At 46.5% G+C, this 27500-nt stretch overlaps 1 protein-coding gene across 2 annotated transcripts in view; it reads left to right on the forward strand.

Annotated features, from left to right (window-relative positions):
• Positions 1-27500, forward strand: part of bahcc1b (BAH domain and coiled-coil containing 1b) — a 73134-nt gene that overhangs the window by 33403 nt on the left and 12231 nt on the right. For both annotated transcript variants that reach the window (XM_054749064.2, XM_054749063.2), the window contains exons 4-19: positions 375-485; positions 655-2643; positions 2927-3038; positions 3583-3779; positions 3903-4031; positions 4904-5109; positions 6593-6977; positions 7897-8754; positions 13503-13669; positions 15111-15247; positions 15538-15642; positions 24330-24408; positions 24498-24672; positions 25184-25345; positions 26477-26641; positions 26872-27116. In XM_054749064.2, the coding sequence (XP_054605039.1) occupies positions 375-485; positions 655-2643; positions 2927-3038; positions 3583-3779; positions 3903-4031; positions 4904-5109; positions 6593-6977; positions 7897-8754; positions 13503-13669; positions 15111-15247; positions 15538-15642; positions 24330-24408; positions 24498-24672; positions 25184-25345; positions 26477-26641; positions 26872-27116 (5222 nt within the window). The remainder of the gene's footprint in view (positions 1-374; positions 486-654; positions 2644-2926; positions 3039-3582; positions 3780-3902; positions 4032-4903; positions 5110-6592; positions 6978-7896; positions 8755-13502; positions 13670-15110; positions 15248-15537; positions 15643-24329; positions 24409-24497; positions 24673-25183; positions 25346-26476; positions 26642-26871; positions 27117-27500) is intronic.

The raw sequence follows: 27500 nt of genomic DNA on the forward strand, positions 1-27500 counted from the left end.
TGTGTGTGTGTGTGTGTGTGTGTGTGTGTGTGTGTGTGTGTGTGTGTGGGTGTGTGTGTGTGTGTGTGTGTGTGTGTGTGTGTGTTGTAGGAGGGTAAATTCCAGCCTGTGAAATGCTGCAAACACTTGGCAGTAATCGGCGGCTGTGGTTTTTGTCACCACTCTGTCCATTGTAAATAATGTCAAGTCATCTGGCATGTTTGTGCAAAAGTGCATTGATGGTGAAAGTAGCAACTGGCTGCAGCGTTTCCACGTTTCTCAAAATGACCCCATTTCTTGAAAGACTGTAGAGATAAAGTGTTTGTTTAGAGTGCTGCTGAATGTCAATGCTGGGAAGAAACATCAATTCACTCTCGCTCACCCCCCACCAACAGGGTACCCTGGCTATTCAGGAAGTCTTGCTTCTCCTTTTATCCCCATGAGTCCTCTGGATCACCATAGCAACAGTCTCTATGGACAGCACCGCTTCTATGAAGCTCAGAAAGGTAGGTGTATTCGTGTGGATATTACAGATTTTACACACGGCAAACAGCTTATTCAGCATTTCGAATACAAACAGCTGGTGAATCAGGGTTTTTTTGGGGGGGAAAAGATGCTTTTCCCTTCACTGAAAATTGATCAAGGCTAACTTTTACACCTCTCCTTTACCTCCAGATCACTTCTACCTAAGAGGCCTTCCTCCTCAGTCCCCTCTGCTCTCCACCAATCACAGCCTCCCTCCACTCTCCAGGACCGCCCCAGGCCACCCACTTGGCCCTTGCAGCAGAGAGACGGACAGCGGGGGAGGAGGTGGCAAGAGCACCAAGGATTTGGGCGATAAAGGGGTTGCAGCAAAAGAGAAGGAGCGATCCAGCAGCAGGGAGCGGCACCAGGATGGCAAAGACAAACAGCTGTATCATCACCACCCCCATCAGAACAACGCTGCCACTACTCCGTCTGGCCTCCAGCACCAGGCTTACCACCACCCTCACCATGCCCTTCTTCCTCATCTCACACTCCAGGGTCGGGAGGAGGACCACAGACACCCTCTGGACAGACACAAAGATTACAAAGACAGCGACTCTGGTAGTCAGGGAGCAAAACATATGAGTGCCTGTAGACTGTCCAGTGGAACAGGGTCAGAGGCTGCCTGCGGAGGAAAGGGGGGGACATTAAGTAGTTGTAGCGGTGGTGGGGGGGGCAGACTCGCCTCTGGAAGCAGCAGGCAAGCCTCAAAAGATGGACACATAAATGGGGAAATGAGAATCAGCGAATCCTCAAATTCCCCTTCTGAATGTATGCGACGAGGTGCCGTGGCAGTGACTGCATTCTTGGCACCCCCAACATCTCACTCTGTTGCTTCTTACGCCATGCCTCCACCTCCCGCTCCACCACCCCCTCACGCCTTACACATAGGTTCAGCAGTGACTGGAGGCTGGCTACACCCTTCAAATCACCACCCACATTCTGAGTTTTACTGTCCCCCTCCTCCTCCACTAACACTTACACCCTCCAAAGATCCCACGTCCAGCCCTGGAGGGCCCAGCAGGGAGGCGAAGGTTACTGGCCCAAACTATGTGCCCTCGGTTGGGCCACAAGGCGACTTGACCACCCCTGATTGTCGTGGAGCAGGAGGGGGTGGCAGAAAAGCAGAGGATAAGAGTATGGAGAAATCTTATGAAAATCCCCCTTATCACCACAGCCGCCTTAGTAGCTGCCAGAGGAAAGACAGGTCTCAACCACACCAACAGCAGATGGGATATGGCAAAGCTGACAAACCCCCAGACTGGAGCCAACAGGTGCATCACTACCAAAAGCCTGGCTCCAGCGTGGGCTCCCAACCCGAACTCCAGTCCTGTAGCCTAGACACATCTTCATCATTCAGAGATGTTGAAGGTTTGGGTGAGATTTATCGCCCCTCACTTCCACCAGACAGCCATGAAGGCCACTCTAGACAGGGCATGCCCAACATTGCTCCGGATACCAACGCTTCTTCGTTTAGGGACTGTTCTCTATCTGGTTCAGATGAAAAGATGGGACTGGGGTCAACAACTCTGAGGGAAGGACAAAAGGTTGCAAGAATACGACACCAACAGCACAGCAGTCAGACGACATGTGGAGATGACAGGGGAAGAGATGGAAATCAGACAGCATCTTCATGGGGGTTTCGAGGAGGCCAGCAAGAAGACCAGCGAAAGGGCAGCCACCATGCTTCAGTTAGCAAAGGCGCCCATTCTCAGCCGCCTCCTCCGCTTTCCCACCCCCCATCACACAGCACTGATAGTGAGGGCAGTGCCATGAAGAACCTCATGAACTACAGCTCCCAGCAACCCTTGCTGTTGCCACAGCGAAGCCCCTTTGGAGGTCTTGGCTGCCTCAACAAGGGTGGGGATAGATTAGAAAGGGTGGACAGAGGAGGAGGAGGAGCCAAAGGCAACACCTGCCATCAAGAAACCCCCAAACAGCCTCTTCCCTCTCGCCGGGGCTCAACTAACGAGGGAGAAAAAACTGACAGAGGTGCAAAGGAGACAGGGGAGGCGGTAGAGGGGGAGGTTCGACAGCCTCCGGTGGGTATTGCTGTCGCAGTGGCCAGGCCCCCTCATCGTTCTCCAGACAGCGCTCCTGGAAACAGAAGACAGGGCAGAGTGCTGCCCAGCATGAAAGGTCAGACATCACACAGACCGCTTCAGATGTATGTGTCTGTCGTTTTGACAATAATAGGAAGTTGTTGTTGGGGTGTAAAGACAGGCCGGTAGAGCTTTGGGCACCGTTCACAACTGCTGTAAAACAGAATTCATGTGCAGCTTCTGTAACACGTACAGTTAGAGAGAAGAGTCACCGGAAGGAGAAGTAGGGTTTTGTACCGGACACAAAACCTGGAATTTGTCATTCCATGTGGTGGCAAGTTCAGGATCAGGCTAAGCATGTTTGTCCTGCTGTAATTTAGGGGTGTCTCGCCCTCTTTATCCTCTCGGTCGAGAGTTAGAGGAGAGGAAGAGGATGACAGACGACCACATCAGCCTTCATCACACTGAGAGAGACAGAGAAATGGTCATCAGGTAAAGTCACAACCAACCCGCATGCACACTCACAACCATGCATCCTCTTCTCCCCATCTGATGAGCTGCACTTCTTTTATTCTCCTTCCTCCTCCCAGTCTGAAGCTCTGCTGTCTCTTTTCTCTCAGGCTCTCTCTCCATTTACTCCTCTCACCCTTTGATGTGGTACCTCCGCACCTCCTGTCTCTCCCTCTCTCTCCCCCTCTCTCTCTCTCTCTCACTTCCCATCTCTGTCTTCCTCTCAAAGAGAGATGCGGTGCATTCATGTTACAAGGACTTATACGGATGTCTGTGAAGTATCGGGCTCTTATTATGTAGTCATATTAAGGGAAGAAAACATATAATGAGAAGTCATAGACCAGGCACAAGATGATGGCTGTTCCTGTTGCCGTCATATTTCCTTTTCTTGATGATTATAATGGTCGTGGAGGTAATGAAGATGACATGGATGAAGATAATGATCATAATAATGTGGTGGTGATGATGATGACAATAAGAGGGATAATCAAAGTAATGACAAAGTTCACCTCTCCTGATGCTACAGCAGGGAAAACAAGGACTGTGTGGAGTTCGCCCGGATCCATCCTTCTAGTAGCTGCCACAGTGAACTGACCTCTCACCTCCTGGTCCCTGGTGGAGCCAGCCAGCTGGGGGCGGACTCTGTTGCACATGCTCACCCAGCTCACCACCACTGGATGCAGCGAACAGGAAGCCCCTCCCTCTGGATGGGCCATTCTTATGGTTAGAAGATTATTTTTTAAATTGGGAACATGTAAAGCAGTCTTGAGTTTTAGATGCTGAATCACTTGTTCATAAAGAATCTCCAGTTTGAGCGCATGTTGAATATTCTCACCATTGTTCCAGGTTTGATGAGTCCAGGCTTCCCACCTGGTCTCACCAGCCCTTTGCCACCAGTTTTGGGATCACTTGCCCAGGACCCTAACTCCCAACTTGTGGTTCTTCCTGCAGAACCTGGTCCTCATCATCACATTGGTAAGAGCTATGTTCCTTTAGCAACAGCAGCCCATCCTCCCACCTCCTCTCCATTTGTACCACAAAAGCTGCAGCCTTGTCTTTCTCAGAGCTTCAGTAGGATTGGATAGTCTTGATCAGTGGATTGGTGTTTGACGGCTTTGTTAATGGGAGCAGCCATCCCACTGCCCTCTCTGTAGGTGCCCAGTGCTGTACAGACTGGACAGAACTGGTATTTCATCTCACATCTCCCTCATTTGTTATTTTCATGTGTAAAAACGTACACGTGGCAGGGTTTATTATGTATATCTAAACCATTGCTAGAGAGAGAACAGTGTGTGTGTGTGTGTGTGTGTGTGTGTGTGTGTGTGTGTGTGTGTGTGTGTCAGAGCTGCTTTGCAAACAGGCTGTGAAATTTAATTATCTCCCGCCTCCCTTGACTCGCTCCGTGAGAGTTCCTGCAGAGAGGGGAAGTGCATCCACTGAACCCTTCCCCTGGGAAACATTAGCCCACTCAGGCTAATCTCACAGAACAAAGGTTCCCAGCGACAAGGCAGTCAAGGAGGGGATGTGTGTGTGTGTGTGTGTGTGTGTGTGTGTGTGTGTGTGTGTGTGTGTGTGTGTGTGTGTGTGTGTGTGTGTGTAAGAAGACATGCTAAAGCTGACATAAACACTTTCTTGCATAAAAATACACTGTCTAATGTAAAGTAAGTGAGTTATACCAGTTCCTGTAAAGGTTCCGTAGTTTACAGAAACCGTGTTTCTCTACAAAAATCTATCGTGACATTTTGCTGCTTGTTATTTGATCGGTTTGAGTATTTTAACGGTTTCCCTTTCCTGTTGAAGGTCTCAACAAAGTCCCATTTATTATTATTATTTTTATAACTTTTCAGACGTTTTGGAGCAGTCAGCTTTGTGGCCTCCTGTGTACGGAGCAAGGGGCCCTCCTCCTCACCTGCAGCACCACACGGTCTACTCGCACACCCCCTTCTTGCAGCAACAGGAGCTGTACGCCCTGCAGCAGCAGCACCAGCAGCACCACCAGCAGCAGCAGCAGCAGCGAGCTGTGGAGCACATGCAGAGGATCCCCTTAGGAAATGTAAGATTTTTAATAACTGCCGCGGGCCTTTTGGAGATGGTTCTAATGGTTTTTGTTCAAATGTTTTAAACATTTTGGGATGAATTAGTGAGAAAATGAATATAAGATATGTGGAAGGCGCTGAATCCAGCCCTATGAGTTTAGATATTGAGACATCGGTAACACTTTACAATGTTTTGTTATAAAGCATATGTAAGTGTTTAGTATGTCATTAATAGAGCATTTGTAAAGTATTAGGTAATGATGTACAGAACATTTACAAACAATTGTAATGATGTTTATAAATGATTGGGTAATGGTCAATGACACATTTACAAATGATCAACAACATATTAGCAAATGCTTTATAGATTATGTATAACCCTCTGCGGTCACAACTCTGGTTGCAAAGGATTAGGAGGAAGCATCCAATTATACATGCTTAACTAAATGATTATAAATGATTTACTAAACATTTAAATGATCATGGACTCATTTGTAAATCAATTTTGAACATTTTCCTCATTTCAGTATTAGTGAAATTCAAAGTTTATAAACCCTTTTCAGGTTATTAGTTTTCTTAAATACAAGCGTCTTAAATGATCCTCCTCCTCGGGGTGACTGGGCTCTCCCCACGGGCATCTCGCCTTCCTGCTGAAGTGGTCTGGGCACGTCACACCAGGAGGACGTAAGACTTAGCAGGAAACATCTCAAAGATGAACGGGTCATTCCATCATGTCTGAAGATGTCGATCTTATAATCAGTCATAAGAACTGGTCAGCTTCTGCACTTTACTGTAAACCTTTTGATTCTCACAGTTCCAAATCACATGTTTACGAAGTCTGGCTACACCTCATCACTGAGATGATCATTTATAGCCTTCAGAAACATTAATAAATGACATGTAAACATCTACAAACACTCTATTCATATTTTCTGCTTCCCCTAATGTAAAATGAGAACACTTCATGGCTTGAAAATGTTTTAATGATCAATTGTAGTTCAACAAGTAGATTTACAAAGTGTTTTTAGGTGTAGCATATTACAAACACACTTTTGTGACCCAACTCTAGTGTAAAATGATACTTAAATGGTCCCAGAAAACAGAACACAAACAGCAATACATCCTAACAATATTCTACAGTAAACTAATCTCTTGGATAACATCTACACATTCCTACCAAAGGAATAAACAGAAGATTTGAAACAAAAAGAACCTTTATTTTAATCAAAATAAAGGTTCTTAATTGTGAATGTCAACTCAGCACTTTTTGCTAAAACATATTTAGAGATGTGGAGTTCATCTCTAAATCTCACCCTGTTACAGAGACGTCTTAACAGTAAATGAGGAAACTTGCTAAATCACACATGAAAATATCAGTTGAGGACTTCCTGTTTTAGTGAGAGATGGTGAACAGATTAGGAGGTATTAGCACAACAGTTTGCCATTAAGCTGCAAAGCTCACTGTTGGCTTTAACTTTTTGTCTTTTTTTTTCTCCATAGAGGAAACACGAAGATCACACCATCACAATAGAAGACTCTCCAAGGGAGTCTCCAACATCGAGGACTCCCTCTTCCTCCTCTTCCTCTTCTTCTTCTTCCTCCCATGCAGCCAAACCCTTCTCCCACCCCCCTCCACCGCACAAAACTTCCACCCCATCTCCCGGTGTGTGTCCCAGCAGTCGCCAGTCCCCCTGCTACCACTCCCCCTCCACACGTCCCCATCCACCCAATCCTCTGACGCCCGCTCCAAGCCCTGCTGCAGCAGCTCCACGCTCTCCGGCCCTCAGCCCTGCGCCATCATACCTCTCCAAAGGCGGACTGGAACGGGGCAGCGACAGAGGAGAGGGGCAGCCGCCTCAGGACTACCCACAATCCTTAGAGCCAGGTGTGTTTGTGTGTGTAAACAATGTAAACGAGCACATTGTATGAACTGAAAGAGCCATGCTGATAGCAGAAAATAAAAGACAGCAGGCACGGTGCTGATAAAGAGATAAAACAGGGGAGAGATGGAGGCCACTGCTGCTGAAACATGGCCCAGCTCTTTGAAACGTGGTATTCTTTTGATTTTGCAGAACTTGTTTGAAGCAGAGCTGATCCTTCACTCTGTGTGCCCTTGAGTGTAGTTGTGCACTTCTTTTTCCAGTGCAAGCTAAAGACGGGCAGTAGGCAGGCTAGCCATTAAGGTCACAGAAAGCATATGGGCACTCTTTACGTGCATGTGTGTGACCTGTCAGTGCACATATGTGTGTCACAAGAGGAAGGTCAGTGATATCTTTTAGATACAGGCTCCTTATCCTTCAGGGGTCCTTGGAAAGTACAGGCGGAAGGATACGCATTCATCTGGCTGTGTTGTCAGAGGGCGGAGGGATATCATCAATAATAAGAGAGCAGGGGTGACAAGACTGCTGCCACAATCATAGGGAAGCAGCACGGTGTCATCAATATCCTGCATAGATCTATACACACACACACACATGCACACATGCACGCACACACAGACTACACGCGCACGCACGCACACACACACACACACACACACACACGCACGCACACACACACACACACACACACACACACACAGAAAGCCTGCATACATATACACACGTGTGCACTTGAACACACTTTTCTTCACTTTCATAGTACTGTATCGTGTCAGCTGTATGCTTCAGCCTGTCTGCCTGAACAGAATGAATTCAAAACACACACACACAGAATTTTTTTTTTCAAATCTGTTTACCACGCTCTGTCACCATATGTTTGCTACGTGTCAGAGTTTGACTTCTGCTCTCCCCTCTTTCCACCAGACTTGCCACCTGTTTATACCTTCTCTCCCATCGCCCTGGGTTACAAGGCCGGGCCTTCGCCTGCCGAAGCCCGGCTGGCTGAACATCCTTCGGCAGAAGATGAGCCAGCAGGGCCCGGATCCAAGTCTCTCTCCCACCAATGCCACGTCCAGCCTCTCACTGTGGAGGAGGAGATGAGGCAAGAAGAGAAAGGGATAGGCTGCGAAGTGGTGGAGTCCCGGGAGGAAACAAAAGAATGCTCCATCTCTGAGCCCGACAGCCAGATTTCTGGATTATTGCCATGCCCTTTCCAGTCTCCAGTTCCAGATCCGGTTACAAAAGTGAATCTTTCTCTTGGTTGCTCGGGCCAGAAGGTGGGCCTTGAGGAGTACCAGCTATCCACAGAGGAGGAGGATGATGGGCAGCATAGGAATGTGGATATGGAGGAGGATGGGTGTGTGGAGCATGAACCAGCTGAATGTACCGTCTCTGTGCCTGTGGAGCATAAAAATAAGGAGGAGGAGGAGTGTGAAGATGGAGAGAATGTAGAGGTGATTGAGGATAAGGAGGTGGACGAGGATGGGAGTGGGAAAGGTCCTGAAGTAGATTTGTGTACTTCTCCCGCTCTGTCCCCATCTTCATCCCCAACCCTTCCTCCGAAGGCGAGCACAGCGGCCCAGCTGGAAGGGGCTTACATGTGGAGTTTGGAGCTGTTGATTGCGGCGGCTTTGTGTGCCACCAGGGATGCCTTGTATCCTCCGGTACCTGTTGATCAGGCACCGTGTCCTTCATCTCACCATGGTATGGAAATACTGGGCGAACTCGCAGAGCTGGAGATCCAGCAAAGGAGCCGCGAGAACAGAGAACAAGACACTGAAGGTAAGAAAAGCCTCTAAATATAATACATTTCCCACTTGTCCCTCTACTTGTTGAAAGCAAATTTACAACTGTCATGAACAATCCTGCTGCAGCCTGATGAAGCTGCCGCTAACAATGAGCTAATGCTAACACAAGCTAATGGATACTGAAGAAGCCATGAAGTAAAAAGATCCACACAGTTGGACAAAAATATTATTAGTTTCAAGTCCTGTAGCAACAAAGCCAGGTCATCATCAGTCCGTGATGCCATAGCCTCCTTCAGCTCACTCAAACTAGTGTAGGATATGCTGATGTTCACTCAGGTTTAGCTCTTTGCTTCACCTTCAAAGACATTACTCTCTTACTTTAATTACAGGCTCCAACATGATGCCAACAAAACCCAACATTCTTCTACTTCTTCTTGTGCTTTTTACTGACAGTTGATGAACTGAAAAGACTAATTGCTAGCCTTTAGCTACCAGCACAGTCACTAGCTATGGCTGTAAATCAGGTAGAGACCTCCCACTAGTGTTCCTATCTGGACCATAAAACTGCTAAAGGCAGTCTCTGGTTAGCAGAGGGCTACAGAGTTTTGTCCAATGTGGAGTTGCTCAACTTTTCAGCTCACGAACCACTGAAATTAGTGATGCACTGATATGAAAATTTTTGGCCGATACCGATATCCGATATTGAGATCACTGTTTTGGCCGATAACCAATATTTGTCAATACCGATATACTGACATTGATGCTTCTAAAATCAGCAGATTTTGTATCAAATGGAAATGATTAAAGCTGAATTTATGTTATTATGTACACACACCACACACATTCACGGTTCTGAGATGATTTCATTCACTCTTCACATGACTAAACAATTAAACATCACCCTCTGAACCAGGCAAACAAATTGTGAAAAGGTGGAAAAAAAATATCGGTTGTTAATATCGGCCCAGTTTTATTTGTCAAACCGATACCGATATGTTTAAAAATGACTAACAACGGCCGATACCGATATTGATGCCGATATATTGTCCATCCCTAACTGAAACCAGTTTGAAAGCAATAGCTGAAAGTCTTTTTTTAAATGGTCCAGTTTGTGAATCATTCTCAACAGCAACCACACAAAATTCAAGCTCCATATCTTTAAAAGTGAATCACTTGTTTGGCAAAGTTCATTAGTTGACGGCCACCTTGAATGGAGTTGATGCCAAAAATGGGTCAGCTGTAGTTGTTTATCCTATAACGAGTGGAAGACAGATCTACCCGAGTGTAAACCCCGCTTTAAATCTGACTAATCTCACAAACTTAGATTTTAGAGAAACTATTTTCTTCTAGCTCAAAATTTAGTCAGATGAATGAATGTGAATATCTTTTTTCTCTTCTTGTCTAATTCACAACCAGGGCTGTTTGTACTCCGATAATCTCCTAATTTGTTGACATTTTATCTCCGCAGCTCTACCTCAAGATTTTAGCAAATACTTAAAGGTGTGGTCGACTGTTGACTGGTTGACCATTTTCTTTCTGATTGTAATCGGTCACTCTGAGTTTTTCATGCAGGCTGAACATGAAAATAGTCTCCTACACCTATCTCCTGCATTAGCTTCTGATAGAAAATAGACGGTGACATAATTTGAAAAGCCTGACCGCGACATCACACTGTCACTTGATATTCATGGATTCATCTTGACTCGCGACGAGGAAGGCTGTTGATGGTTTTGTGTTAGGGAAACAGCAGAGAATGTCTCGACTACTAGAAGCTAACCATTAGCATTAGCAACTACACCACAAGGCAGATCTTCTCCATTTTATTTATGAATGGATATTTATATATTTTAGAACTTTTTTCATGAGGTGTTCTTCAATCTGTTGCTAAATATCTTTTTTTTGACAATATGGCAGTGCTGTTGACAAATTTAAAGGAAGTATAAATCAGGCTTGAGAGACCATTCCACGTGTATTGATTAAACGAGTGTTCCACACCTTTAAAGACTGGGTGGTTTTATCTGGTTTCTAACGATTATTAGAGTTTTTAAAGTCAGAAAGTGAGATATGTTGCTGAACAACACAGAGACAGGCAAAAACATCCTACCATCCTTAAGCTGTTGGACAATGAAAACTAAAAATAGCATTTTCTTTTCTTTTCTCTTCTTTTCATTTCTGTGGCTTCACCTGACTTTCACCTCCAGTGGTGTTGCCTCTTTTAAAAAAAGATCAGTTTAACCAGATGTTTGAAAAATGAAACTAGATTTGCTATTTTATTACAGACAAGCTGTTTATTTAGTGTTTCCTTACAGTAAACACTGAAAATATCCAGAAGATTATATATCAAACACACGTTTTCTTGTCAAAGCAAACAGGTGCACCTACAACAAACCAACAAAAAAACTGGCCTGGCAGATGTGTGAAATCCAGATGTTTCACACACTAATATTTCCTTCAAACTGTCCTGCTTCTTTCCTTTGCTGTGGCCCATAGGCAGTGTTTTTGCCCCAGGGAGGTTGTGTGTGTGTGTGTGTGTGTGTGTGTGTGTGTGTGTGTGTTTTGCTTAGCTTGTTTGTCCATCTCTGTGTTCCCCAACACACACACACATGCACAGCCCCTCTGTCCCCAGGCTCCGGCGTCTTGCTTTGCTAATTAGACCCTTTCCTTTAAAACACTTTTCCTGTAAGCGCTCCTATTTTCCCCTCGTCCCTCTGAGAGAAAGTGTTTTTATTTATGCCAGCATCTGCTTGTGGATGTTCCGTGCACGCCTGTGCACATCGGTGTATGTGGCTAAGCTGTTAAGTAATCCCAGATGAATCCCTGCTCTCCTCCATCAGAGTCTGTGTGTCTCTCAGACGGCCTCCTCCTCCTTCTTTGTAATTTTTTTCACTCTATTCTTTTTTTTACTACGCAAATGTAATCTGGAGTGTAAATCCTGTCTCTGCAAGCCTTGTTGACGGAATTAATACGTGTAAAAATCATAAGTTTCTCAGCTGTTGCGTTTGTGTGTGTGTGTGTGTGTGTGTGTGTGTGTGTGTGTGTGTGTGTGTGTGTGTGTGTGTGTGTGTGTGTGTGTGTGTGTGTGTGTGTGTGTGTGTGCTTATGTTTAATAGGTGTGAAATCAATAGGTCCTGGCATGGAATAGTTTCTACACGTTTATTTAAAACCAGCTCTTATTTCAGATATTGTTATGATTACTAATAATTTTATTTATTTATTGTAACAGTGAATGCTTTAGGAAGACTAATCCGATCCTAGATGGATGCAGATTTGCTCCTTATTCTTTTCGAAATGATCCATGAATTTATTTATGTTTTCCGTGGAGACACACAGACTGGTTTGGAGCCTAGATCCTGATTTAGGGTTGGGTTGACCTGCTGATGCCTATTTAAGCTGATTTGTCTCAACTCCCATAAACAATCTTTGTTATTTCTGAATTTCATCTCAATAACCTTCCTAATGGTCTCTAATCATGACATCACACCTGGGATGGCTTATAATTTTCCTCTACTGCTTTGGTTTTCTCCCTCTAAAGTCCCCCATGCTGCCTCTTTTTACACTTCTTATCTCAGGGTCAGGATGGCATTTTTACTGGCCAAAGATGAGTGTGTTTGTGTGTGTGTGTGTGTGTGTGTGTGTGTGTGTGTGTGTGTGTGTGTGTGTGTGTGTGTGTGTGTGTGTGTGTGTGTGTGTGCATCCGCTGTGGGCTCAAAGTATGTATTAATTGCGGCCATCCTCCAGAATACTACACTAGGCGTGGTGATGTCAGCAGTGATGTCATCCTGTCAGAGGTAATCAGAGCATGCCATTGGCTCAGATGGCTGACAGATGAGATGACACTGACCTCTGTGAGCCGAGACAGGACAAAGCCACATTCCCCTGCAGCTCCTTCCTTCTCCCCTCCGAGGAGCGTCCTGCCCGTCGGAACCCTGCATCCGTTTTCTCCAGCTGTGCACGCTCTTGTTTCTCTGCCTCTCATCCTTCCTGCCCTCCTCTCTCTCCCCTCCCTGTCTCCTGCTCGCCTCACACGGGGTTTAATAATGTCAGATGTCAGTGAGTAGGTCTTGCAGCTCCAGTGCACAGCCTGGGAGCGATCCAGTAGAAACCTCTCCTCCTCTCCTCCTCTCCTCTCCTCGTCTCCTCCTCGAAGGGGAAATTGGATTCTGTCCACGTCCATAATGAGGAGATGTAGGAGAACAAATAGATAGCTCAATAAACACTTTGCCTCTTATTGCTTCTCCTCCCCTTTTCTCCTCACACCCACCCTTCTTCTCACTGCAGTCCTCCTCTTCCTGCTGCTCCTACCACCCACTGCTCTCCCTCCACCACGACCCCCCCCCACACACACACACAGTTTGCCCACGTCTGCGTAGCTCAGCAAAAATGTTGTGTGCTCAAAATGAGTGTGTTCTGTTTGTGTTTGTGTTTGTGTGTGTGTGTGTGTGTGTGTGTGTGTGTGTGTGTGCGTGCACGCGTGTGTGTGAATGAGAAATCCTCCTCATGAATATTCTGTTTTATCTGTTGGTGCTGTGACAATGACAGAGTTAATGACAGTGACAGATGTAGAGATCCCTCCCAGATACACACATACACACCCCTCACTGTGCCTTTGTGTGCGTGTGTGTGTGTGTGTTTGTCTGTGTGTGTAGGAGAAGGCACAGATACAAGTATACATCAAATAAACGACACAGCTAATGGCATAAATATCAGCGCTCTAACAGATAAATCCCTTCAGCGTCTTTTATAACACGCATCTAAACTGGAACAATTCATCTCCCTGTGCAGGTAAGGAAATGCTGACCTTTGACCTTCAGAGTCTGGCTACAGTGGCGGCAGCTCGGGCACTGGAGATGAGCGACAAGGCTGTGGATGTGGAGGCTGACCAGCGTTGTCCAATCAGGAAGAGACTCAACCTGCGGAGGAAGTGTAGCTGGATGCCTCGGCATGAGCCGGTGAGGCTTCAGCATATGTGGACGTGTTTCCTATTTTCTTGGATTAACCATGAAAAATCTCAAACTGGGCTCAGATTATTTGACTTTTATCACTTTTGATACAGGATATTCTCCTACTATCTTTGTCCAGGCAACAAATCCCTCAAGAGTTTGTCGTCATCATCATCATCATCATCTTTAGTCATGTAGCACTTTCCATGTGCCAGGACGCTAACCAAAGCGCTGAATATGCATAGAAAATTTAAAACATCACTGACCCATTCAGTGGGCAACAATAAAACAATGTAAATATAAACAAATAAAAGCAGGAGATAAAAGCAAAGGATATTGGTAAAAAAAAAAGGATAAAATAAGTGAAAAGCAACTGTATTCAATGTTCATTAAAACGTTACATGAAAAACAACAAATTTATAAACATTTAAAATAAAACAAGAATGTTTGAATAATATTTATTTATTATGTTTTACAATATTATTGATGTACATTGCATACAAATATTAAAACTTTTATTTTTCAAAATGTTAAATATAATTTAATAATAATTGTTTTAGTATATTGAACACTTCAGCTACAAGGTCTGTTACAGATAATGCATCACAGAAAGTTTGAAACCCCCGTAGGAAACCGTCAAGTGAGAACACAGAAGCATCTAACATTAAACTCTGAGCATGTGAAATAAAAAAGGTCATTGTGACTTTATAATGACTTTTAAGAATCATAAATAAAATACATTTAGCTTAGATTTAGAAACAACAACCCATCGGACAAAAGCAGCATTTTCATAAAACATATTAAATTGTTATTATTATTATAATTAATAATAATAATAATAATAATAATTATTATTATTATTATTATTATTATTATTATTATTATTATTAGTTATAATATTAAAAAATAATAAAAATGATAAGGTAATTATTATTATGATTAATAATAATAATAATAGTTTTATTTATTTATTTATTTATTTATTTATTTATTAATATTTATTTATTGTGCATGGTGAATCTACTGTGACCTCTTAAATGATAAATTAGAATATGATCCATAATGATGCCATCTTTTAAAATTATAGCTCTTTTTAGACATTTCTTTTAAAGATCAGGCCCATTTTTCCCATTGATCTACTTGTCAGCTTTGATTATGTTGGTGAGCAAACATCAGCTGTGTTAGGAATCAAACCTGCAGCTTTTGTTTTCATGAGCGTCATCAGCAACCTGGCCAAACTCTTGCTGCTTACGTATTCAGAGCCTTCTGAACTGAAGTTTGTGCACGGCATTTTAAATTCCTTTGCTGTGTGTGTGTGTGTGTGTGTGTGTGTGTGTGTGTGTGTGTGTGTGTGTGTGTGTGTGTGTTATTGTGCGTGTGTGTGTATGTGTGTGTTATTTGTGTGTGTGTGTGTGTTATTTGTGTGTGTGTGTGTGTGTGCGTGTGTCAGGTGTGCCCAGTGAAGGGCTCCATGGAGACGATGGGAGGGGAGGAGCTGGCCATGCGTGTCCAGCTGGCTGAGCTACAGCGCTGCTACAAAGAGAAACAGAGAGAGCTGGCCAAGCTACAGAGGAAACACGACCACCAGTGAGCAGAGACAACACACACACACACACACACACACACACACACACACACACACACACACACACACACACACACACACACACACACACACACACACACACTTCCTTTTGTCTAAGCTGAATTCCAGCATGTGCTTTCATCCTGATTTATCAGGACCTGCTGCCTGCTCAAGCTTCATGCAGCTTGACCCGTGGCCGGCGCAGAACCTTTGCTGATTTCCCCCACTATCCTGAACGCATCTGTAATCTCCTTTCTATGTTTTTTCATTCTTTTTGTCTTCCTCTCTGCAGGAAAGACGAGACGTCACGTAGCCCAGCTCGCCGGGGGCCCGGCCGCCCCCGCAAGCGCAGGTCCACCCCCGGCCCAGCTGCTGCAGAGAGCTCCAAAAGACTCAGGTCAGTGCTCTGATAGTGCGTCGGTATAATCAGCGTGATTGGCAAGCCCAGCTCATTCATCCTGATTTCTGTTTGTGTTTTTCTGAAAGGCACTGTTGATTTTCAAGAAGTTCTTCTTCAGCTGAATTGATTCAAATGCTCTGTAGCTGATGATTTGCTTGATTGGGCTCTGAAAGGAGCCCCGCACACACACACACACACACACACACACACACACACACACACACACACACACACACACACACACACACACACACACACACACACACACACACACACACACACACACACACACACACACACTCACTGGGCTTATGTGATGGAAGCTGCCTGGGATTTTTAATGAGAGCGGGTAATGGAGCTGAGGGCTTCATTAATCACCATTAATCACTTTTAATCATATTTATCACTTGTATTGATTGTGTCCTGATTCCATGTGAGCCTCCAGCACATATTAATACAGCTGGACAGAGTCTTGATGTGCAGTTATTACGGTGATAAATGACTCAACACATCCCCCACCTACACCAACACACAAACACGCATTCGTTTAACACCTCATGCATGCAAACTTTTAGGGCAACCCCCCCCCCCCACACACACACACACACACACACCTTCAATGCTCCATCCATCCATCCACTTTCATCCGCTTATCCGTAGTCGGGTTGCGGGAGCAGTAGCCTAAGGCGAGAGCCCCAGACTTCCCTCTCCCCAGCCACTTGGGCCAGCTCCTCTGGGGGAATCCCAAGGCGTTCCCTGGCCAGGTGAGACACTTAGTCCCTCCACCGTGTCCTGGGTCTACCTTTAGGTCTCCTCCCGGTTGGACGTGCCCTGAAAATCTCACCAGGGAGGCGTCCAGGAGGCATCCTGACCAGATGCCCGAGCCACCTCAAATGGCTCCTCTCGATGTGGAGGAGCAGCCGGTCTACTCTGAGCCCCTCCTGAATGACCGAGCTTCTCACCCTATCTCAAAGGGAGAGCCCAGCCACTCTTTGGAGAAAACTCTTTTTGACCCCTTGTATCCGCAGTCTCGTTCTTTCGGTCACTATCCAAAGCTCACGACCATAGGTGAGGGTAGGAACGTAGATCGACCGGTAAATTGAGAGCTTCGCCTTCTGACTCAGCTCTCTCTTCACCACGACAGACCGATACAACGCCCGCATCACTGCAGATGCAGCACCAATCCGCCTATCGCTCCAGTTTTCCCTCACTTGTGAGCAAGACCCCGAGATACTTAAACTCCTCCACTTGTGGCAGGACCTCATCCCTGACCCGGAGAAGGCACTCTACCCTTTTCTGAATCAAGACCATGGTCTCAGATTTAGAGGAGCTGATTCTCATCTCAGCTGCTTCACACTCGGCTGCGAACCGCTCCAGCGAAAGCTGAAGATCACGTTCTGATGAAGCCAACAGGACCACACCATCAGCAAAAAGCAGAGACCTGATCCTCAGACCACCAAAACGGATGCCCTCCACACCTTGGCTGCACCTAGAAATCGTGTCCATAAAGGTTATGAACAGAATCGGTGACAAAGGGGAGCCTTGGCGGAGTCCAACTCTCACTGGGAACAAGCTCGACTTACTGCCAGCAATGCGGACCAAGCTCTGACACCGATCATACAGGGACCTAACAGCCCGTGTAGGAGGACCTGGTATCTCATACTCCCGGAGTACCCCCCACAGGGCCCCCCGAGGTACGCAGTCAAACACCTTCTCCAAATCCACAAAACACATGTAGGCTGGATGGGCAAATTCCCACGCACCCTCCAGGATCCCCCTAAGGGTATAGAGCTGGTCCAGTGTTCCACGGCCAGGACAAAAACCACATTGCTCCTCCTGAATCTGAGGTTCAATAATCTGACAGACCCTCCTCTCCATAACCATGGATAGACCTTACCAGGAAGGCTCAGGAGTGTAATCCCCCTGTAGTTGGAACACACCCTGCGGTCCCCCTTTTTAAATAAGGGGACCACCACCCCAGTCTGCCTGTCCAGTGGAACTGCCCCCGATGTCCATGCGATATTGCAGAGCCGCGTCAGCCAATAGAGCCCCACAACATCCAGAGCCTTAAGGAACTCCGGGCGGATCTCATCTACCCCTGGAGCCTTGCCACAGAGGAGCTTTTTAACCACCTCAGTGACCTCAGCACCAGAGATTTGAGAGGCCAACCCAAAGTCCCCAGACTCTGCTTCCTCACTGGAAGACATGTTGGTGGGATTAAGGAGGTCTTCGAAGTATTCTGCCCACCGATCCACAACGTCCTGAGTAGAGGTCAGCAACACACTATCCCCACTATGGATAGTGTAGGTAGTGCACTGTTCTCCCCCCCTGGGGTGAACCAGAATCTCCTCGAAGCCATACGGAAGTCTTGCTCCATGGTCTCACCGAACTCCTCCCATGCCTGGGTTTTTGCCTTGGCGACCACCCAAGCCCCGTTCCGATTGGACTGCCGGTACCCGTCAGCTGCCTCTGGAGTCCCACAGGCCAAAAAGACCTGATAGGACTCTTTCTTCAGCTTGACAGCCTCCCTAACCGCCGGTGTCCACCAGCGGGTTCGGGGGTTGCCGCCACGACAGGCACCGACGATCCTGCGGCCACAGCTCCGGTCGGCCGCCTCAACAATGGAGGCACGGAACAGGGTCCATTCAGACTCAAGTGTCCCCCGCTTCCCCCGGAACAATTTTGGAAGTTCTGTTGGAGGTGGGAATTGAAGCTCCTTCTGACAGGAGACTCTGCCAGACGATCCCAGCAGACCTTCGCGATACGTTTGGGCCTGCCTGGTCTGACCGGCATCCTCCCCCACAACTCACCACCGAGCCAACTCACCACCAGGTAGTGTTCAGTTGACAGATCCGCCCCTCTCTTCACCCGAGTGTCCAAGACATGCAGCTGCAGGTCAGATGAAACAACAACAAAGTCGATCATCGAGCTGCGGCCTAAGGTATCCTGGTGCCAAGAGCACATATGGACACCTGTATGTCTGAACATGGTGTTCATTATGGACAATCCATGACTGGCACAGAAGTCCAATGACAAAACACCACTCGAATTCAGAAGAAGAAGAAGAAGAGGAAGAAGAAGAAAATATCATTTCTATAGCGCCTCTCAAGATAAAAATCACGAGGCGCTTCACAAAAACAAAAAATGTGAAAATATAAAAAATAATTTAGAAAATGGTTAAAAATGTATTTAAAATGAGCAAAAAAATAGACGATTGTGATTTAAAAAATGTTAAGAAAGAGAGAGAGTGAATAGGAAAGAGGGAAATCAGTGGATCCTGAGGAAGGTGGAATAGGTGGGGAGAGCAGAATAAAGAGAGAGTGGTGAAGAGGATCATACAAAAGCCAGCTTGAACAAGTGAGTCTTCAGCTGCTTTTTAAAGGAGACCACTGAGTTAACTGATCTCAGTTTCAGGAGGAGAGAGTTCCAGAGTCTGGGGGCCACAGCAGCAAATGATCTGTCACCTTTGGTCTTTAGCCTGGTGCTGCACAACCAGTAGGCTTTGATCACTGGACCTCAGAGACCTGCTGGGGGTGTAGGGACTAAGAAGATCACCAATATAAGATGGTGCTTGTCCATGTAAGGCCCTATAGACCAGAACCAGGATCTTGAAATGAACCCTGAAGTTGACTGGCAGCCAATGAAGCTGGAAGAGAAGCGGGGTGATGTGGGTGTGTTTTGAGGACTTGGTCAGAAGCTGAGCACAGGCATTCTGAACCACCTGCAGATGGTTCAGGGAGGTTCTGCTCAGACACGTGAAAAGAGAGTTACAGTAGTCTAAGCGTGAGGAGATGAAGGTGTGGAGAACTGTCTCAAGTTCAGAGCGGGACAGAATGGGACTCAGCTTAGCAATGTTCCTGAGATGGAAGAAGGAAGAGCGAACAAGAGAACTGACATGAGAATCCAGGGTGAGAGCCGGGCCAAAGGTCAAGCCAAAATTCCTGACGGAAGGTTTGGTGTGAGAAGCAAGCTGACCAAGAGAGTCTCTGACTTTGGGAACCAGCTTGTCTGGGGCACAGATGAGGATCTCAGTCTTATCTTCATTCAGCTGTAGAAAGCTCCCAGCCATCCAGGTTTTGTTAAGAGTCTAAGCAGGTGTGTAACAGCTGCAGCTTAGACATCTCATGGGGCTTAAAGGAGATGTACAGTTGGAGGTCATCTGCGTAAAGATGGTAGGAGATTCCCTTGAAGGAGCTCAGGATGTGCTGAAGAGGAAGCAGATAGAGGAGGAAGAGCAGAGGCCCCAGCACAGAACCTTGTGGGACACCATGGGTAAGAAAGATGGTGGAGGACCTAAACTTGGAGATGGCCACAGAAAAGGAGCGCTCAGAGAGATAAGAGGAGAACCACTCCAGAGCAGATCCTGATAGGCCTACCCAGTCTCTGAGCCTCTCCAGTAGCAGGTGATGGTCAACAGTGTCAAAGGCTGCAGTCAGGTCCAGCAGGACCAGAACAGAACAGTCCCCTGCATCACTGTGAGCCAGAAGGTCATTAGAGACCCTAACAAGAGCTGTTTCAGTAGAATGAGCTCTACGAAAACCTGACTGGAAGCTATCATAGATGTTATGTTCATCAAGAGCAGCTGTGAGTTGTTTAGCCACAACCTTTTCCAAGATCTTGGAGATGAACGGAAGTTTAGAGATGGGTCTGAAGCTGCTATGGAGAGAGGCGTCAAGACTCGTTTTTTAAGAAGCGGGTGGATTACAGCGTTCTTAAAGTAAACAGGGACCTGACCAGAGACTAGACAAGCATTAATTATAGAGAGCACGCTGGGACAGATGGACAGAAAAGCACTTTTAAACAAAGATGAGGGTAAGATGTCGAGGGGGCATGCAAAGGTCTTCATAGAGTTAACTAGTTTGGTTAACTCAGGCAAAGAAACAGGAGCAAAGCTATCTAGGATGATGGGCCTGGTTGGAGTCGGCAGAGGCAGCGATAAGGCTGAAGGAGAGATGCTAGATCTAACCTTATTGACTTTGTCCACAGAGAAAGACAGAAAGTTCTCACAATCTGCAACAGAGTAGATGGAGGCTGTAGGAGAAGAAGGAGAGACAATGCTGCTGATGGTGTTAAACAGCACCTTGGGGTTCCCTTTGCTCTGGGACACCAGGTTGGAAAAATAGGAAACCCTAGCGTCTCTGACTGCAGAGTTAAAGGATGTCAGAAGATCCTTTAGGTGCAGCAGATGGACGTGTAGATGGGTTTTCTTCCACAAGCGCTCAGTTTTTCTACATTGGCGCTTTAGGCTGCGAAGGCTGTCATTAAACCAGGGAGTAGGGTTCACTGACTGGACAGATGTTGTCCAGAATGGAGAGGCAGTGCTTGTTAAACTGAGAAGTTAAGGAATCTGGGTCATTATCAGTAGAACAGGGTGGATCAAAAGCAGCAGAAAAATTGCTAGATGTGATCTCATTAAGAAAATGAGAACTAACCATACGGCGAGCAGGAGCTGGGGATGCAGAAACGGACAAGTTAAAGAAAATGCAATGGTGATCTGAAATATAAATGTCCTCAGGACAAACACTGTCAGCATTTAGACCCAGGGTAAAAACAAGGTCTAGAGTGTGCCCCCTGGTGTGTGTGTGTGTGTGGGGCCAGAAACATGCTGGGTAAACCTGAAGGAGTCCATAAGGCTGGAGAAATTCATGGCAAAGTGATCAGAGGGATCATCAATGTTGATGTTAGGATCAGGGGGGCTGTTCCTCCCAACCACACCTCTCCAGGTCTCACTGTTGTTGCCCACGTGAGCGTTAAAGTCCCCCAGCGGAACGAGGGAGTCACCGGAAGGAGCGCTCTCCAGCACCCCCTCCAAGGTCTCCAAAAAGGGTGGGTAGTCTGAACTGTAGTTTGGTGCATAAGCACAGACCACAGTCAGAACCCGTCCCCCCACACGTAGGTGGAGGGAGGCTACCCTCTCATTAACTGGGTTAAACCCCAACGAACAGGCACCAAGATGGGGGGGCAACTAGTATGCCCACCCCTGCTCGGCACCTCTTAGTGGGAACAACTCCAGAGTGGTAGAAAGTCCAACCCCTCTCAAGGAAATTGGTTCCAGAGCCAGAGTCATGCATTGAGGTGAGTCCGACTATATCTAGTAGGAACCTCTCAACCTCACACACCAACTCACGCTCCTTCCCCACCAGAGAGGTGACATTCCATGTGCCAAGAACCAGCTTCTGTAGCCGAGGATCAGACCACCAAGGTCCCCGCCCTCACACACTGCACCTGACCCCTGTTGCCCCTCCCATGAGTGGTGAGCCCATGGGAAGGGGGATCCACGTTTCCTCTTTGGGCTTTGCCCGGCCGGGCCCCATGGGTGAAAGCCCGGCCACCAGGCACTCACCAACGTGCCCCACCTCCCGGCCAGGCTCCGCGGGGGGGGGGGGGGGGGGGGACCCACGTCCGGGCGAGGGAACACGTTTTCTCACAATGACCCAGCTCTGTTAGTACGTTCACCCCTCACCTTGACAAGATGATCAAATAAACTCCAGGTTTGTCATGGCTACCATGATTAGAGGGCTCTAATGAGAATGACAATGAAAGACTTAAGTTGGAACACATAGATTCTGTGACACACACACACACGACTTGTTTAATTAATTTAATGAGCAACAGTACTAACAAGCGTTGCATCGTTTTTTTTAAGCTTTCATATTGAAGGATGAAAGTCAGTAAGAACAAGTGATGGACGGACAGAAGCAGGTATCTAGACTTAATGCACACACAAGCAGTGGGTGAACAATACTAGTTTATCACCTAAAGCAACTAGATTAGATATAAAAGTTGAAGAATTGTATGTTAAATATCTGAGTAATCTGAAACACACATCCAGATGAGGTGGGAGATCTTCTCTTAACAAAAATACTTTTACTGCATCCATGAGAGATCTAGTCTTTGGTCACCTATAAAGGGATTGTTGGGCTAGCAGTAGCATAGGTGAAGACAGGATTGTTGTTTCTCACTCCTCTACTTTAGTTTGACTTTAGACTGAGTGGCTAGTTGCCTAAAAGTGAAGGTTTCCTAAACAGTATTAGAGTTTGAATAGAAAAGTGCAGGAGTAGAGTTCAAAGGTTTATTTTCCTGACTCAGAGCTTACAGCAATCATCCATCTGTATTTAGTGTATCCTGGCCTCTGTGCTGGCTCCAGATCCATGGAAGGATCTTGGTCTTCAGGTCTGCAGGGACGGCTCCTGCGAACATCTCAGTGTTGCTTTCAAAACATCCTTTAGAGATTGTTTAAATCAGCTGATCGCGGTCTCGAGGTGGTCTGGAGGACAGAGATGGAAGACCAGGGGAGACCCAACTCTCTTCTTATTTTGATCTTATAAACTTGTTTAAGTCCTAACTTTTATCTTTAATGTTGTTTTAGCTTGGCTGTGTTCAGCACAACAAAGCTCGGTTAGTAGCATGAAAGTGTTTAATAAATAAATGAAGAAAACGAAATATAGAAGAACTTTATTGGCTGTTTAATAAAATGTTGGAGCTTTAAGTTTTTTTTTTTAGTTAAATCCTAAACCTACTCTGGACTCAGCCTCCCCGATTCTCCAAACTGACGCTGTTCTGACCTCTTTATTGTGGATTTATCAGGATGATGCAAAAGCACGTGTTACAGTTAGGTAACCTGAGCATGCACGTTTTGGTTCTGTGGGTGGAGAACCTGGAGAACATCCACACATGCATGAGCAGAACATTTGAACTTGCAACCTTCTTTCTGAGTCAACAGTGTAACCAGCTGCACCACCAAGCTGTTGATTAAAAGAAATTCCTTTAAGAGCTCAAACATCCAACTGGTTCGTTTCAGTAGACTGCATGAGGCCTGACTTGCAGCTTGGTGCTTTATTGGATTTCTCCCGAGTCTGTAAAGTGTTAACATAACCCAGAAGGTTTCGCCCCAACTTTACCACAGCTAGAGGGGTCCGTCCTGTCGCCCCCCCCCCCCCCCCCCCCAGCAGAGTCGCTGAGAGCCAGTGCCTCCCTCTGTGGGAATATAGGATTCACCTGCCTCAGACACCAGCTGCTAACTGTGTGTGTGTGTGTGCGTGCGTGCGTGCATGTTGTGTGTGTGTGTGTGTGCGTGCATGCGTGTGTGTGTGTGTGTGTGTGTGTGTGTGTGTGTGTGTGTATGTGTGTGTGTGTGTGTGTGTGTGTGGCAGTGAAGGAAGGACAGAGTAAAAAGAGAGGGAGGGAGGAGTAGTGTTCGATAGAGGTTAGTGTTTATTGATTGAGCCCTGAAGCTCCGGTCAACGGACAGACTCCCCCGAGACTGCTTCATCTTTCTCTCTCAGTCTCCCTCCCCCTCTCCCACACAAAACACTCGCCTCCCCCCGCCGGTGTCTCCGTCCCCTGTCGTCTTCTTCATGCCAGATAATTCTTGCCCTTTTACGCGATGAGTCAGCAGGGTTTCAGATTCGCACGGCCGCTGAATATTTCTGCGTTTGCCGTCAAACTGAGCGTAGAGTCTTAAAAACCATCCTCTTACTTCATCAAAGGAACAAGACAGTGAGAAGGAGTGGGAGGATGGTGAGACAATGAATGTACCAACCAGAGATGGAAGTGAAACTAGAAGGAGAGGAGCAGAGAGGATCTGCTGCAGCAAATTTCACCCTTGAGGGAGGAAAGGCGTGTGATTTTATGTATGATAAAAGTCTCATATTTTAATATTGTTGTATGTTTTTGTTCTGCAGGACTGGACTGAATTTATTGGATAAGAGGAACAGAAATGCATTGTCCAACCACAACTTCAGCAGCCTGACCGTAGCACAGGTCGGCCATTTTTCTGACCCTGACTTCCTATTTTTTGTCCTCATAATTTCCACAAATAACCCAGTTAATGATGAGTCATTTGTTCACAGATGAAAGCTCGCTGTAAGCACAGAAGTCGGCCCGGTGTCCTGAGCTCCAGGCTGGCCAAGCGGGTGACCCAGCTGAAGCAGAAGGCTGCAGCCCAGCGTGGAGCAGCATCAGCAGGCGTGATGCACAGCAGTGAGGAAGACCCCTCCAAAAGCCACTGCAGACAAGAAGGAAAAAGTAGGAGAAGCATCTTCATGCACAGGCATGATAAAAATACGATGTATACAAACATAAACATGGTCTGGTCTTTACCAGGTTCTAAAAGTGTTCCGGTTTAAATCCAGTTTTACAAAACACACACAGCAGCTTATAAGAAACTGCTTCATGTGAAAATCAGAGTCCACCCTGCTGCATTCATGAGAGTCAGACAGCTTCCATGATCAGTGTGATGTTTACCTACAATGCACAGCATCATGTTGGGAGAATGAACCAGCTGTCGGCACGGTGGTGGAGGGTTACACACATCAGATCCACAACAGCATGGCTGACAAAAAGAAAGATCTGTCAAAGTCCCTTTACCTGTTTGAAATCCTTTGAGGGCATCTCGGGAGAGCTTTTTATTAACAAACCTCTATGAACTGAAGCAATGCTGTCCAGGAGACTGGGACACGTGTAAAATGACTTTTTATATCCGCTGACATTTGTTATGCAATGTGTAGCAGCTCTATTCTCGCTGTTAATCCATCAGACCTGCAGCAGGACCAGGCAGACGCTCAGATCATGAAGAGGAAGAGAGGTCGGAAGCCCAAAATGGTGATCAACTCCAACAGAAGCCATCAGAAGGACAGCTGCACATCTGACAAACATGAAGCAAGGGAAGAGAGGCGTTGCAGCGAGACATCAGAGCATGGTGAGTTACTGCTGGGGACGCACAGAAGGTTCTTGCTATGTGGTCTGGGGCATCTCACTGCCAGTTATCTAAATTTAACAGAAACCAAAACCTGACAAAAGAAAATAGGCTCAGAACAAAACACAAACAACGTGTGATATCAGAAGCAAGGTAGAATGAGCAGTCAGTCACTCGGATCTACTTGTGTTCATTTGCTTGATGGGTAGACCATTCAGTGCGAGATTTTGCACCGAAGGTGCAACGGTGTGTGCTTGCGAGTGCACGGGAAACATCTGAGAGTGAGATGTCTGCCGTCACCGGGGGCCTCCTCTGACTTCCCGGCTCGTCTGTCACAGCGTTAAAACCGTTAACGACTTACCAGGCATGCAGCGCTGACGCCCCTGTGCCCTCGTAGGCCCACGGTAATGTGAGCCTGTTCTAGCCCTGTCCAGAATGTCACTCTCCGATCCTCTTCCTTGGCGCGTCCTCGTGAAAATGCCCTCAGCTGAGGCTTTGAGTTGATGAAACTATTAAATACTTCCAGGCGTGTACCTTTTCAAAGGAGTTATGAAACCGCCAGAACTCCAGGAAACCGTTACAATATGATCTACCCTGTGATCATGGTGACATGCATAGGTATGGCTGAAATATGTGTGCGTGTGTGTGTGTGTGTGCGTGCGTGCACACGTGTGTGTGTGTGTGTGTGTGTGTGCATGTGTGCGTGCGTGTGTGTGTGTGTGTGTGTGTGTGTGTGTGTTTGAGGCAAGTGTTGACGAGAACGCAATGTAAGTGACAAGAAGTGTTGACACCTGACATGACCCCAAAAGTCAGCAACACACAGCTGCCAATAACAGTCCTGTATGTGGTGGTGGGTTGGGGGGAGGGGGGGGGGTGGTGGTGGTGGTGGTGGGGGGGGGGGGTGGCATTCGCCTCTACACTTTGGTAACAACAACATGTGGCCAAGAAATGATCCTCTTGAGGTTTTTGTGATTCTGCCATTTTAGCCACTGCCTTGTGAGTCGGTACATCGAAGGGCTCTTGAAAGCTTGCTGTCGATTCGTATCATCAAGTGAGCCACTGGCTGTTAACGCTGCTTACATGTAAATCACTTGAAGTAATCTGACTGATCACATTGATGCTGGTGTTTCACAGAGGAAGAGGAGGTTGGCAGCTACGACAGCGAAGACGGAGCAGGTGACATCAAGATTAGCTCCAGAGAAGCTCCGGCAAGCTCTGCTGCAACAACGTCTTTTTCATCTCAGTCCTCCAAGCTGCAAGCAAACCTGAAAGTCAGGAGTAAGAGACCAGGACTTCCTGGTGAGATGTTTAATACAAGTCTTTAATATTACAAAGGTTTTATAAATAACTCCAGCTTTAGTGATCGTTTTTCTGTTGTTGCTTTACTCTAATTGAAAGTCTTGAAGGTTTTCAAGACCTTTACTAATCACCTTTTCTCTTTTATCTGCATAGTTGTTTTTCACTCCTTATAAAGTCTCCAATCATGTTCATGTGTATTTGTGTGCATCTGTTTTTGTCTTCATCTCCAGGCCTGGGAAGCTCGCCCTGCATCGAGCAAAGGGGAATGCCCAAGAGGTCAAACCTCTCCAACATGGAAAGGGGAAGACCAGACCACTTGGGGGCTAACAAAACTTTAATACCCAGCTGGGGAGTCTCACCAGTGGGCTGCAGCTTTGGTGACATCCCTGGAAACCACCGAGCTCTGACCGAGGCTAAAAATATTAACAAGGAGGATGAAAGAAAGGCCTCTGTAGGACAGGGATCACGTGGAAAGGTAGGATAAAGGTCAAGTCCTATTTCCTGTTGTGTTTTCCTATCTTTTTAATTCAAAGTTGCAAGGAATGGATAAAATGTTCCTCTGTGAAATGTAACACCTCCTTCGAGACACTGAAATGTATGAAAACGTGCTTGGAGAGTGCTCGGAGCTACTCATTTTGCTTGAGGAAATAAGAATTTCCAGTTCATGTGCCAGCAAGGACCTCTCTACAAAAACTGGAGCCTGAAGTCCAGCCTGGCCAACCATTTCCATGCTGTTTCTTGACAAGAACTGAGCAACATGAATGAAGATAGTCACGAGTCATCAGCGTATAGATGCACCGTGGTGTTTCTTATAGACCCTTGATGTGTCTCAGAGTCAGAAAGTGAGCGTGGTGCTCTG

This window comes from Nothobranchius furzeri, chromosome 16 (assembly GCF_043380555.1).
Source record: "Nothobranchius furzeri strain GRZ-AD chromosome 16, NfurGRZ-RIMD1, whole genome shotgun sequence".
Classification (NCBI taxonomy): Eukaryota; Metazoa; Chordata; class Actinopteri; order Cyprinodontiformes; family Nothobranchiidae; genus Nothobranchius; species Nothobranchius furzeri.